The following is a 13,179-nucleotide window of genomic DNA, read 5'->3' as shown; positions in this document are numbered from 1 at the left end:
TGATGATGACGAGGACAATGAGATGATGATGATGATGATGATGGTTAGAGATGCCTGTGGTCGGAGCACCCTTTACACACACACACACACACACGCACACTACGTCTGCCAGTGCGTCGTGGTGATTTCATGTGACGTGGGAACTACGACCTCGACGATCTGACTCCTCGGTGTATTAACTGATTGATCGATGGATCAGCTGACTGATCGGGTCCGTTAATAAGAACATTTGTTGAACCGAGTGTTTGTGTTGTGCGACTGAATGGAATGATGATGAAGGTGGTGACGGCCTGCTGACGTGACTTCACACTGCAATAAACCGCCACCGTTAACCTCTGACCTCCGCCAAGTTGAGCATTTCCCTCTCGCAGGATTTGGCTCCGCCTCCTTCAACTTGTTTTATTTTCTGTCACTGTTTTGTTTTTCTTCTCGAACTTTATGTTCTTTCCTGAATTCTGACCTTTGTGTTTTTCTGATGTCAGCTGATGAGGTCACATTAACGCACCTGATGGAGGGGCGGAGCGTCAGAGGTTGGCGAAGGTTCCTGCAGCTGCTACTGTTTCCTCTTTTAATGTTCACTTCCTGTTATGAAACCTGACGATTGATCCAAGAGTCAGAACAACACGTTCAGACCAAACGTGAAATTTGTCCGACGACTCGTTACGTGTGACACAAGTTTGTTTTGGGTTCAGCGAGTCATGTCACCTTGCAGTGATGTCATCAACATGGCGTCAAGCCTCCAGTTTTAGCTGTAATACTTTTTAACCGCTGAACTGACTCTTCATCACGTTATTTTGTACTTCTTCTGGGAACGTCACGGGGATGGAACCGCCGTGTCCCCGGCTCAGCACCGTGTCTCGTTGTCACTTCCTGCCTCCTTCATCCATCTTTGGTTTCTGCCTCTTTTATTGCACATGCAGTGATGTCAGTGGTCGCCATGGTGAGATGCGTGCCTTCCTATTTTTTTTTTGTCAAGCTAGTCACAATAACATACACTATCTGTGGTCTCCAAAATAAAGGACATGAACAAGAATGGTGCTTTTATTTTGGAGACAGGATGCATGTAGTGAATCGTGATGTCACCACTGTTGAACGCCACTTTTCTGAATGACATTTTTTAGTTTGATGCTGCGACACCAGAATTTTTCACTGGAGCTGAAAATTATGAAAGTTTGTGGGAGAAGTTTCACGTTTGGTCTGACGCCTCCTGGACCTCCGTGATGGTGGTGATGATGGTGATGGTGATGGTGGTGATGGTGATGATGATGGTGATGATGATGATGATGGTGATGATGGTGGTGATGGTGGTGATGATGGTGATGATGATGATGATGATGGTGATGGTGATGGTGGTGATGATGATGATGGTGATGATGGCGGCGGCGGCAGGCCCTAAACAGCACACTGTAGCTTCCCCACTGGCTTTGAACACATTTTAATGTGTAACTCGGTGACCTCTGACCTCCTCATCTGTTTCTATGTAATAACTAGTGCCTTGAAATGACCCCTGACCCCACCCTCCGTCCCAGTGACGTCACCAGTGACATAAAGAGTTTTTTTTCTACGTGTCTGTCTGTGTGAAATGTTTCTTCTGTGGAAATAAAGAGCAGTGAGTGTGTGAGATGTTTGCTGATCTTCGACCTCCGTGGCGTCACGTAACGGCCAGGAATCAAACCAGCGGCATTTGCGTGTCACCCCCTGCTGGTCTGTGGCTTTTCTACTACACACCTCTATGTACGCGACAACCTCGCCACACCTTAATGAGACGCAACAGCACGAACAAGCTTGAAGCGGCAGCTTCCAGTAAATGAGCTGAACCCAACTGGGGAGGCCCTGTTTGTGCCTTTCCTTGCATCACGATGGGGTCATGACACCGCTAACTGCTAGCAGCAAACTAACAATGGTGGCCTTCTCTCAGACTAAGCACGGGAGGGGGTTTCCTGCAGCGTTTGAGTTGGTCAGTGAGGTTCTGAGACTGAAGCTGTGGAGCAGAACCAAGAACCCGGGACCCAGAACCAAGAACCCAGGAGAACAGACTGCCTCCGCTTGTTCTCCATGTCGTTTACATGTCTTCTCAAGTTTGTATATTAACTCTCACAATTTTTTTATTTAACGGTTATTTTAAAAACATGTAAACCTCAGGAGTGATGACATCACACAGGACATGGGAACATTTCCACACACGCACGCAGTCACACAGTCTTCTGAAGGTCAAAGGTCAGCATTTGAGTCTGAGTTAACAGTTCGTGCTCGTGTCCGTCCTCCTCACTTCTTCTTACGAACCACCGTCCATCCGTCCTCTTCCTCCTGAGAAGGAGGCGGAGCATCTGTCCTGCTGACAGATGGACTGGATGCTTCACACTCCATCACCTGCGTACACACACACACACACAGTTAAATAAACACCAACATGGTGGCACGTTATGGCAGCTGAGGTGTACCTGTGCTTCACTGTCACTCTCTGAGTCCGACTGTGTGGGTGGGGCTGTGACCTTTGCCCTGGGGGTGTTCTTGTGTGTCAGTGATTGGACGGAGTGAGAGAGCTGCTGCAGCGCCCCCTGCTGCCACTGACAAAACATCTGCATCAGAAGCAGGGACACCTGCACACATACACAGGTTCGTCAAACAGCCAACCCCCTGAGCGCATGGTGTGGTCACAGGTCACAGGTGACTGAGTGAGTGTCCCTACCTGAGGTAAACTCCCATCATCCACCACGGTGTCGAACTCCTGATCCATCAGGTTAGCAATGAAATCCTCCACTTCATACTGCTGCAGGTCAGCTGAGCCCCAAGAAGAAGAATATAATTCAGATCAACATTCCAGACGTTTGAGGGTCCTGAACCAGCAGTGTGAGCGGGCTGGGATCAGGTGGAGCGGGCTGGGATCAGGTGGATCGGGCTGGGATCAGGCTGAGATCAGGTGGAGCGGGCTGGGATCAGGCTGAGATCAGGTGGAGTGGGCTGGGATCAGGCTGGGATCAGGTGGAGCGGGCTGGGATCAGGTGGAGCGGGCTGGGATCAGGCTGGGATCAGGTGGAGCGGGCTGGGATCAGGTGGAGCGGGCTGGGATCAGGTGGAGCGGGCTGGGATCAGGCTGGGATCAGGTGGAGCGGGCTGGGATCAGGCTGGGATCAGGTGGAGCAGGCTGGGATCAGGTGGAGCGGGCTGGGATCAGGTGGAGCTGCAGGTGCTGAGGAATCTGAGGCTGCGTTCTCACGGGACTCCTGCTGAACTACACAAGGTCTTCATACCTGACATGCTCACTGCCTCCTGGACTACAAACACTCCTTTCACTGTTGCATTGAAGTGATTAACAATATCCAAAAGTTAAGAGTCCTAACTAAATAAGAGTTACTACGGTAACCTACCGTTGTCATGGAAATACTGTTGTACCACGTCCACCAGCCAATCAGCTTTCTGCTGCCCGTACACACCACCAAACCCGTTATCCACCGCAATCTGGGGGGGAAAAAATCTGACATTTATACTGCACTTGTCCCACCTTAACCCATTCACTATTGATGCCCCGCCCCCCTGCAAGGCCGCCTCAGACACGTAGCAGAAGGCTTTTACCCAGAATCCACCTCGTAGTCATGTTTCAAACTGACCAATCGAGGATGAGCGACGACGCCATGCGGAGCATTGGAGGGCGGCCAAGGCCTTGAGGAGTGCCTGGTTACGACTGCTGAGCTGGGACGCAACGTTCCGATCGAACAGGTGATCGATACTCATGCTGAGATGTTTGTCTGTGCGTCGAAGAGTCAAATATAAAACTCAGTGTCTCATTTGTTTAACAGGAACCACGAAGCAACGTAGCACGCCTCCTGCTGAGGGTCGTGGGGGGTGGAGCCTATCTTTCCTGTCATCAAGCAAGAGGCAGAGTCTCCCAGACACATTGAAAACAGGCAAGTTATTCACACCTGTGAAACAATTTCTCTCCAGGTAGCCACACCTGCACGTTACGGTTCTGCTGGAGGGAGCCAGCGACCCGGAGAACCAACGAAGGCCCAACAGAACCCTATCAGAACCATTAACCACGGGGCCAACACGACGCCCCATGACCAAGACATTAATTAGGCTGAATAACACCTGCGGGCGCCAGCAAGGGTGGTGGCAGATCATCAGGGAAACCCACCACTGGACCCAGATCCTTCCAGTCCCACCCACGACACGGTCACATGATACAGCTCCAATACTGACATAAGCAGGGCGGACTCTGAACGGCGAGGACACAACCGCTGCGTCCAAAATGCCACACCAAACCCCACACGCTCCGAGAGTCGACTGAGGTTCAGCGGTTGTAGTAAATCCCGATAGTACGCATCAATTCAGACAAACTACTCAGACTACACACACCACTTCCTGCTGCTGAGTTGTTACCATGGCAACCACTCCTATCACCGTAGTAGTAGAAGTAGCTGTAGTTGTAGTAGTAGTAATAGCAGCAGCGGTAGTAGTAGTTGTAGTAGTAGTAGTTGCAGCAGTGGTAGCAGTAGTAGTAGTAGTAGCAGTAGCAGCATCAGTAGTAGTAGCAGCAGTAGTTGTAGTCGTAGTAGTAGCATCAGTAGTTGTAGTCGTAGTAGTAGCATCAGTAGTTGTAGTAGTAGTTGTAGCATCAGTAGTTGTAGTAGCAGCCGTAGCAGTAGTAGTTGTAGCAATAGCAGTAGTTGTAGAAGTAGTAACAGCAGTGGTAGCAGTAGTCGTAGTAGCAGCAGTGGTAGCAGTAGTAGTTGTAGCAATAGCAGTAGTTGTAGTAGTAGTAGTAGTAGTAGTAGTAGCAGCAGTGGTAGCAGTAGTAGTAGTAGTAGTAGCAGCAGTGGTAGCAGTAGTAGTAGTACTAGTAGCAGCAGTGGTAGCAGTAGTCGTAGTAGTACCAGTACCATCAGTAGTTGTAGTAGCAGTAGTAGTATCAGTAGTTGTAGTAGCAGTAGTAGTATCAGTAGTTGTAGTCGCAGTAGTAGTATCAGTAGTTGTAGTCGCAGTAGTAGCATCAGTAGTTGTAGTAGCATCAGTAGTTGTAGTCGTAGTCGTAGCATCAGTAGTAGTAGTTGTAGTAGTAGTAATAGCATCAGTAGTTGTAGTAGCAGCAGTAGTAGTTGTAGTAGTACTAGTAGCAGCAGTGGTAGCAGTAGTCGTAGTAGTAGTAGTACCAGTACCATCAGTAGTTGTAGTAGCAGTAGTAGTATCAGTAGTTGTAGTAGCAGTAGTAGTATCAGTAGTTGTAGTAGCAGCAGTAGTAGTTGTAGTAGTAGTAGTTGCAGCAGTGGTAGCAGTAGTAGTAGTAGTAGCAGTAGCAGCATCAGTAGTAGTAGCAGCAGTAGTTGTAGTCGTAGTAGTAGCATCAGTAGTTGTAGTCGTAGTAGTAGCATCAGTAGTTGTAGTAGTAGTTGTAGCATCAGTAGTTGTAGTAGCAGCCGTAGCAGTAGTAGTTGTAGCAATAGCAGTAGTTGTAGAAGTAGTAACAGCAGTGGTAGCAGTAGTCGTAGTAGCAGCAGTGGTAGCAGTAGTAGTTGTAGCAATAGCAGTAGTTGTAGTAGTAGTAGTAGCAATAGCAGTAGTTGTAGTAGTAGTAGTAGTAGTAGTAGTAGCAGCAGTGGTAGCAGTAGTAGTAGTACTAGTAGCAGCAGTGGTAGCAGTAGTCGTAGTAGTAGTAGTACCAGTACCATCAGTAGTTGTAGTAGCAGTAGTAGTATCAGTAGTTGTAGTAGCAGTAGTAGTATCAGTAGTTGTAGTCGCAGTAGTAGCATCAGTAGTTGTAGTAGCATCAGTAGTTGTAGTCGTAGTCGTAGCATCAGTAGTTGTAGTTGTAGTCGTAGCATCAGTAGTTGTAGTTGTAGTAGTAGCATCAGTAGTAGTAGTTGTAGTAGTAGTAATAGCATCAGTAGTTGTAGTAGCAGCAGTAGCAGTTGTAGCAATCGCAGTAGTTGTAGAAGTAGTAACAGCAGTGGTAGCAGTAGTAGCAGTAGCAGCATCAGTAGTAGTAGCAGCTGTAGTTGTAGTCGTAGTAGTAGCATCAGTAGTTGTAGTCGTAGTAGTAGCATCAGTACTTGTAGTAGTAGTAGTAGCATCAGTAGTTGTAGTAGCAGCAGTAGTAGTTGTAGCAATAGCAGTAGTTGTAGAAGTAGTAACAGCAGTAGTAGCAGTAGTCGTAGTAGCAGCAGTGGTAGCAGTAGTAGTTGTAGCAATAGCAGTAGTTGTAGTAGTAGTAGTAGTAGTAGTAGTAGCAGCAGTGTTAGCAGTAGTAGTAGTAGTAGTAGTAGCAGCAGTGGTAGCAGTAGTCGTAGTACTAGTAGCAGCAGTGGTAGCAGTAGTCGTAGTAGTAGTAGTACCAGTACCATCAGTAGTTGTAGTAGCAGTAGTAGTATCAGTAGTTGTAGTAGCAGTAGTAGCATCAATAGTTTTAGTCGCAGTAGTAGCATCAGTAGTTGTAGTCGTAGTAGTAGCATCAGTAGTTGTAGTTGTAGTAGTAGCATCAGTAGTAGTAGTTGTAGTAGTAGTAATAGCATCAGTAGTTGTAGTAGCAGCAGTAGCAGTTGTAGCAATAGCAGTAGTTGTAGAAGTAGTAACAGCAGTGGTAGCAGTCGTCATAGTAGCAGCAGTAGTTGTAGTAGTAGCAGCAGCAGTGGTAGCAGTCGTAGTATTAGCAGCAGTGGTAGCAGTAGTAGTAGTAGTAGTAGCAGCAGTGGTAGCAGTAGTAGTAGTACTAGCAGCAGCAGTGGTAGCAGTAGTCATAGTAGTAGTAGCATCAGTAGTTGTAGTAGCAGTAGTAGCATCAGTAGTTGTAGTAGCATCAGTAGTTGTAGTCGTAGTCGTAGCATCAGTAGTAGTAGTTGTAGTAGTAGTAATAGCATCAGTAGTTGTAGTAGCAGCAGTAGTAGTTGTAGTAGTACTAGTAGCAGCAGTGGTAGCAGTAGTCGTAGTAGTAGTAGTACCAGTACCATCAGTAGTTGTAGTAGCAGTAGTAGTATCAGTAGTTGTAGTAGCAGTAGTAGTATCAGTAGTTGTAGTAGCAGCAGTAGTAGTTGTAGTAGTAGTAGTTGCAGCAGTGGTAGCAGTAGTAGTAGTAGTAGCAGTAGCAGCATCAGTAGTAGTAGCAGCAGTAGTTGTAGTCGTAGTAGTAGCAGCAGTAGTTGTAGTCGTAGTAGTAGCATCAGTAGTTGTAGTAGTAGTTGTAGCATCAGTAGTTGTAGTAGCAGCCGTAGCAGTAGTAGTTGTAGCAATAGCAGTAGTTGTAGAAGTAGTAACAGCAGTGGTAGCAGTAGTCGTAGTAGCAGCAGTGGTAGCAGTAGTAGTTGTAGCAATAGCAGTAGTTGTAGTAGTAGTAGTAGCAATAGCAGTAGTTGTAGTAGTAGTAGTAGTAGTAGTAGTAGCAGCAGTGGTAGCAGTAGTAGTAGTACTAGTAGCAGCAGTGGTAGCAGTAGTCGTAGTAGTAGTAGTACCAGTACCATCAGTAGTTGTAGTAGCAGTAGTAGTATCAGTAGTTGTAGTAGCAGTAGTAGTATCAGTAGTTGTAGTCGCAGTAGTAGCATCAGTAGTTGTAGTAGCATCAGTAGTTGTAGTCGTAGTCGTAGCATCAGTAGTTGTAGTTGTAGTCGTAGCATCAGTAGTTGTAGTTGTAGTAGTAGCATCAGTAGTAGTAGTTGTAGTAGTAGTAATAGCATCAGTAGTTGTAGTAGCAGCAGTAGCAGTTGTAGCAATCGCAGTAGTTGTAGAAGTAGTAACAGCAGTGGTAGCAGTAGTAGCAGTAGCAGCATCAGTAGTAGTAGCAGCAGTAGTTGTAGTCGTAGTAGTAGCATCAGTAGTTGTAGTCGTAGTAGTAGCATCAGTACTTGTAGTAGTAGTAGTAGCATCAGTAGTTGTAGTAGCAGCAGTAGTAGTTGTAGCAATAGCAGTAGTTGTAGAAGTAGTAACAGCAGTAGTAGCAGTAGTCGTAGTAGCAGCAGTGGTAGCAGTAGTAGTTGTAGCAATAGCAGTAGTTGTAGTAGTAGTAGTAGTAGTAGTAGTAGCAGCAGTGTTAGCAGTAGTAGTAGTAGTAGTAGTAGCAGCAGTGGTAGCAGTAGTCGTAGTACTAGTAGCAGCAGTGGTAGCAGTAGTCGTAGTAGTAGTAGTACCAGTACCATCAGTAGTTGTAGTAGCAGTAGTAGTATCAGTAGTTGTAGTAGCAGTAGTAGCATCAATAGTTTTAGTCGCAGTAGTAGCATCAGTAGTTGTAGTCGTAGTAGTAGCATCAGTAGTTGTAGTTGTAGTAGTAGCATCAGTAGTAGTAGTTGTAGTAGTAGTAATAGCATCAGTAGTTGTAGTAGCAGCAGTAGCAGTTGTAGCAATAGCAGTAGTTGTAGAAGTAGTAACAGCAGTGGTAGCAGTCGTCATAGTAGCAGCAGTAGTTGTAGTAGTAGCAGCAGCAGTGGTAGCAGTCGTAGTATTAGCAGCAGTGGTAGCAGTAGTAGTAGTAGTAGTAGCAGCAGTGGTAGCAGTAGTAGTAGTACTAGCAGCAGCAGTGGTAGCAGTAGTCATAGTAGTAGTAGCATCAGTAGTTGTAGTAGCAGTAGTAGCATCAGTAGTTGTAGTAGCATCAGTAGTTGTAGTCGTAGTCGTAGCATCAGTAGTAGTAGTTGTAGTAGTAGTAATAGCATCAGTAGTTGTAGTAGCAGCAGTAGTAGTTGTAGTAGTACTAGTAGCAGCAGTGGTAGCAGTAGTCGTAGTAGTAGTAGTACCAGTACCATCAGTAGTTGTAGTAGCAGTAGTAGTATCAGTAGTTGTAGTAGCAGTAGTAGTATCAGTAGTTGTAGTAGCAGCAGTAGTAGTTGTAGTAGTAGTAGTTGCAGCAGTGGTAGCAGTAGTAGTAGTAGTAGCAGTAGCAGCATCAGTAGTAGTAGCAGCAGTAGTTGTAGTCGTAGTAGTAGCAGCAGTAGTTGTAGTCGTAGTAGTAGCATCAGTAGTTGTAGTAGTAGTTGTAGCATCAGTAGTTGTAGTAGCAGCCGTAGCAGTAGTAGTTGTAGCAATAGCAGTAGTTGTAGAAGTAGTAACAGCAGTGGTAGCAGTAGTCGTAGTAGCAGCAGTGGTAGCAGTAGTAGTTGTAGCAATAGCAGTAGTTGTAGTAGTAGTAGTAGCAATAGCAGTAGTTGTAGTAGTAGTAGTAGTAGTAGTAGTAGCAGCAGTGGTAGCAGTAGTAGTAGTACTAGTAGCAGCAGTGGTAGCAGTAGTCGTAGTAGTAGTAGTACCAGTACCATCAGTAGTTGTAGTAGCAGTAGTAGTATCAGTAGTTGTAGTAGCAGTAGTAGTATCAGTAGTTGTAGTCGCAGTAGTAGCATCAGTAGTTGTAGTAGCATCAGTAGTTGTAGTCGTAGTCGTAGCATCAGTAGTTGTAGTTGTAGTCGTAGCATCAGTAGTTGTAGTTGTAGTAGTAGCATCAGTAGTAGTAGTTGTAGTAGTAGTAATAGCATCAGTAGTTGTAGTAGCAGCAGTAGCAGTTGTAGCAATCGCAGTAGTTGTAGAAGTAGTAACAGCAGTGGTAGCAGTAGTAGCAGTAGCAGCATCAGTAGTAGTAGCAGCAGTAGTTGTAGTCGTAGTAGTAGCATCAGTAGTTGTAGTCGTAGTAGTAGCATCAGTACTTGTAGTAGTAGTAGTAGCATCAGTAGTTGTAGTAGCAGCAGTAGTAGTTGTAGCAATAGCAGTAGTTGTAGAAGTAGTAACAGCAGTAGTAGCAGTAGTCGTAGTAGCAGCAGTGGTAGCAGTAGTAGTTGTAGCAATAGCAGTAGTTGTAGTAGTAGTAGTAGTAGTAGTAGTAGCAGCAGTGTTAGCAGTAGTAGTAGTAGTAGTAGTAGCAGCAGTGGTAGCAGTAGTCGTAGTACTAGTAGCAGCAGTGGTAGCAGTAGTCGTAGTAGTAGTAGTACCAGTACCATCAGTAGTTGTAGTAGCAGTAGTAGTATCAGTAGTTGTAGTAGCAGTAGTAGCATCAATAGTTTTAGTCGCAGTAGTAGCATCAGTAGTTGTAGTCGTAGTAGTAGCATCAGTAGTTGTAGTTGTAGTAGTAGCATCAGTAGTAGTAGTTGTAGTAGTAGTAATAGCATCAGTAGTTGTAGTAGCAGCAGTAGCAGTTGTAGCAATAGCAGTAGTTGTAGAAGTAGTAACAGCAGTGGTAGCAGTCGTCATAGTAGCAGCAGTAGTTGTAGTAGTAGCAGCAGCAGTGGTAGCAGTCGTAGTATTAGCAGCAGTGGTAGCAGTAGTAGTAGTAGTAGTAGCAGCAGTGGTAGCAGTAGTAGTAGTACTAGCAGCAGCAGTGGTAGCAGTAGTCATAGTAGTAGTAGCATCAGTAGTTGTAGTAGCAGTAGTAGCATCAGTAGTTGTAGTAGTAGTAGCATCAGTAGTTGTAGTAGCAGTAGTAGCATCAGTAGTTGTAGTAGCATCAGTAGCAGTAGTAGCATCACTAGCAGTAGTAGCATCAGTAGTTGTAGTAGCAGTTGTAGCATCAGTAGCAATAGTGGCATCAATAGTTGTAGTAGCATCAGTAGTTGTAGTAGCAGTAGTAGCATCAGTAGCAGTAGTGGCATCAGTAGTTGTAGTAGCATCAGTAGTTGTAGTAGCAGTAGTAGCATCAGTAGCAGTAGTAGCATCACTAGCAGTAGTAGCATCAGTAGTTGTAGTAGCAGTAGTAGCATCACTAGCAGTAGTAGCATCAGTAGTTGTAGTAGCAGTAGTAGCATCACTAGCAGTAGTAGCATCAGTAGTTGTAGTAGCAGTAGTAGCATTAGTAGCATCAGTAGTTGTAGTAGCATCAGTAGCATCAGTAGTTGTAGTAGCAGTAGTAGCATCAGTAGCAGTAGTGGCATCAGTAGTTGTAGTAGCAGTAGTAGTAATTCAGAATAGCCTACTCAGCACTATCATCCATCAGAATCTCTGTACCTGTAGCTTTTGTAACTTCAGTGCCCCGTCAAGTGACGACAACACAACGTCACATACTCTCGGAGTGACGCCAGCGCAACACCTACCGAACACCGTCGCATTGCATTGTGGGAGTTTTCTGCTTGACTCGTGTCCATCAATGCATGCTAAGCCATTTCTCCAGAGTAAGTGTGGACAGCGCGTACTCGTGAGTACACACTGACGCGCACTGTTTCTGCCCCTCAGGAGGGCGGCGTGTGGCGTTTCGGACGCGTTCTTCCAACTGCTTGTGCCATCTTGACGCGTCAAGCCGTCCCCTCCGGTATCGATCAGTCGCCAATCACATTTCTACTGCAGTTTATCTGCTCGGCGTGACGTCAGCAGGTAAGCTGGTCGGTAGAGACGCACGCGATAAGCCTGCTAGTATTAGCCTGTTAGCTTGTCTCGTGTAAGCGGTGAGGCTGTCGGCTTTCCTTGTGTGTGTGTGTGTGTGTGTGTGTGTGTGTGTGTGTGTGTGTGTGTGTGTGTTTGTCCACCTGGAGAACCGGCCAGGTGTGCAGCACCGCTCTCACTCCTTCCTTGAAAAGCTCACGCGATGCCGCGGAGGCCGCCATGTTGGATGTGACAGACGTAAGCAGTCGAAAGATGAGGGACCAGCAGGAGGAGGATCAGACTGGAGCAGCTGATCACGGAGGCGCTGTACGGCGTTTTCACGACTACGTTCATCACGTTTCAGTCAGTGACGTCAGACCCACCGTCGGTTGATAAAAGGCGGCTTGTTGATGACAATGCTGGGCCCTCGACTTACCTGAGAGCGATCGATGCAGAGTTTGATTTGTTGCTTCTTCCTTAAAGCATCGATTCAGTGGAACACACATTTATGTTTGGTAGCCTGGAACTGTTTGAATGCGGTGTTGACGTCACTGACGTGGTTAAACGTGTTTACAGACACTCAAACAGCACCGTCATGTGGGACGCGCCCAGGAGGTGAAGGCGTGAAACAGGGACGCCTCATGTCCCTTCACTTGAGCGCAGCCCTGGAAGTGTCAGTCAGAGTGGTGACTCGCCAACCGGCTGCTGACAGCAGTTTTCTTGAAAGAGCGACCAGATCCCTGAAGTTATCGACACAATCGATTGTTCTTCCAAGGCTTAAAGCTGAACCTTAAAAATGTGGTTCATTAGCGCCCCGTGACTCTGTGCTGACAGCTCGTGATGTCCAGTGAAACCAGCCGTGAGACACTCAGGTGCCCGTGTTGACCAGGAGGACGCCGCTTTAACGGAGCTCAACATCTGGAACCAGCTGGACAGATGCAAACCGCTCTGAAACCTCTGGTCTCAAAGGACTTCTCTGTTCCTGCTCCAGCCGTCCTGACAAAAATGGAAAGTCTCTCCAGATTCCTGGTCCCAGCCTTTTCTCTGCCTGAAGAAGCGATCAAACATACGAACCAGGTGACTTCAGGAACGTCCGGAACCGGAAAACAGAGGAGGAAGTTGAGTTAAAGGAGGGAGGACGGAGGTCCCAAAGCCACTGACCTGGAATGTGTCAGCGCTGCTATTAAAGTTATTTGGTGACGATCATTTAGGACGAGTCAAACCAACCCAAATGGATAAGGGGGGGGGGGGGGGGTTCCTCCTGGAACCTGATTGGATCTTAGAAAGCTGCCCATCAAACTCAGCCTTCCATCAACGAGAGCTTCATTCCCGAAAATGGCCTCCAGATCCACCTGAGCCCTCCGAGGACATCAGTCAGGAGCCGCAGGTTCATTCTGGAGGGAATAAATCACTTTTTATCCAACTGGTCAGAGACAGGAATCTGGTCAGAGATCTGGTCAGAGACAGGAATCTGGTCAGAGATCTGGTCAGAGACAGGAATCTGGTCAGAGATCTGGTCAGAGACAGGAATCTGGTCAGAGACAGGAATCTGGTCAGAGATCTGGTCAGAGACAGGAATCTGGTCAGAGACAGGAATCTGGTCAGAGATCTGGTCAGAGACAGGAATCTGGTCAGAGATCTGGTCAGAGACAGGAATCTGGTCAGAGACAGGAATCTGGTCAGAGATCTGGTCAGAGACAGGAATCTGGTCAGAGATCTGGTCAGAGACAGGAATCTGGTCAGAGACAGGAATCTGGTCAGAGATCTGGTCAGAGACAGGAATCTGGTCAGAGATCTGGTCAGAGACAGGAATCTGGTCAGAGATCTGGTCAGAGACAGGAATCTGGTACTGCACCAGTGACTTTTTATATCTGTGATACTGACGAAAACTCGGGAGAGGAACAAAAATACCCTCTGCATTTCTAC

The 13,179-nt window shown here is 46.6% G+C and overlaps 2 protein-coding genes across 3 annotated transcripts in view; one reads left to right on the top strand and one right to left on the bottom strand.

Annotated features, from left to right (window-relative positions):
• srpk3 (SRSF protein kinase 3) overlaps positions 1–2,016 on the top strand; it is a 19,595-nt gene extending 17,579 nt beyond the window's left edge. The window contains exon 17 of the mRNA XM_086212935.1: positions 1–2,016. This exon is cut by the window's left edge and continues 562 nt beyond it. The gene's annotated coding sequence lies outside the window, so the exon portion shown is untranslated.
• Positions 1,543–11,573, bottom strand: tsr2 (TSR2 ribosome maturation factor). Of its 2 annotated transcripts, none has more exons than XM_086212938.1 (5): positions 10,989–11,327; positions 3,369–3,459; positions 2,690–2,781; positions 2,442–2,600; positions 1,543–2,370 (listed from the first exon to the last, which is right to left on the bottom strand). In XM_086212938.1, exons 1-5 carry the CDS (start codon positions 11,037–11,039, stop codon positions 2,266–2,268), a joined length of 498 nt encoding a protein of 165 aa, XP_086069064.1. In that variant the 5' UTR covers positions 11,040–11,327; the 3' UTR covers positions 1,543–2,265. The 2 variants fall into 2 exon arrangements, with proteins under 2 accessions (XP_086069064.1, XP_086069063.1); XM_086212937.1 differs by lacking the exon at positions 10,989–11,327 and adding an exon at positions 11,418–11,573 and having other exon boundaries at positions 1,544–2,370.
• Positions 11,574–13,179: the final 1,606 nt, after the last annotated feature.

This window comes from Aulostomus chinensis, chromosome 9, assembly GCF_037954235.1.
Source record: "Aulostomus chinensis isolate RoL2024-O1b breed Wild chromosome 9, RoL_Achi_v1.0, whole genome shotgun sequence".
NCBI lineage: Eukaryota > Metazoa > Chordata > Actinopteri > Syngnathiformes > Aulostomidae > Aulostomus > Aulostomus chinensis.
Note: the sequence above shows the minus strand (reverse complement) of the source record. Positions and strands in the feature narration are given on the sequence as shown.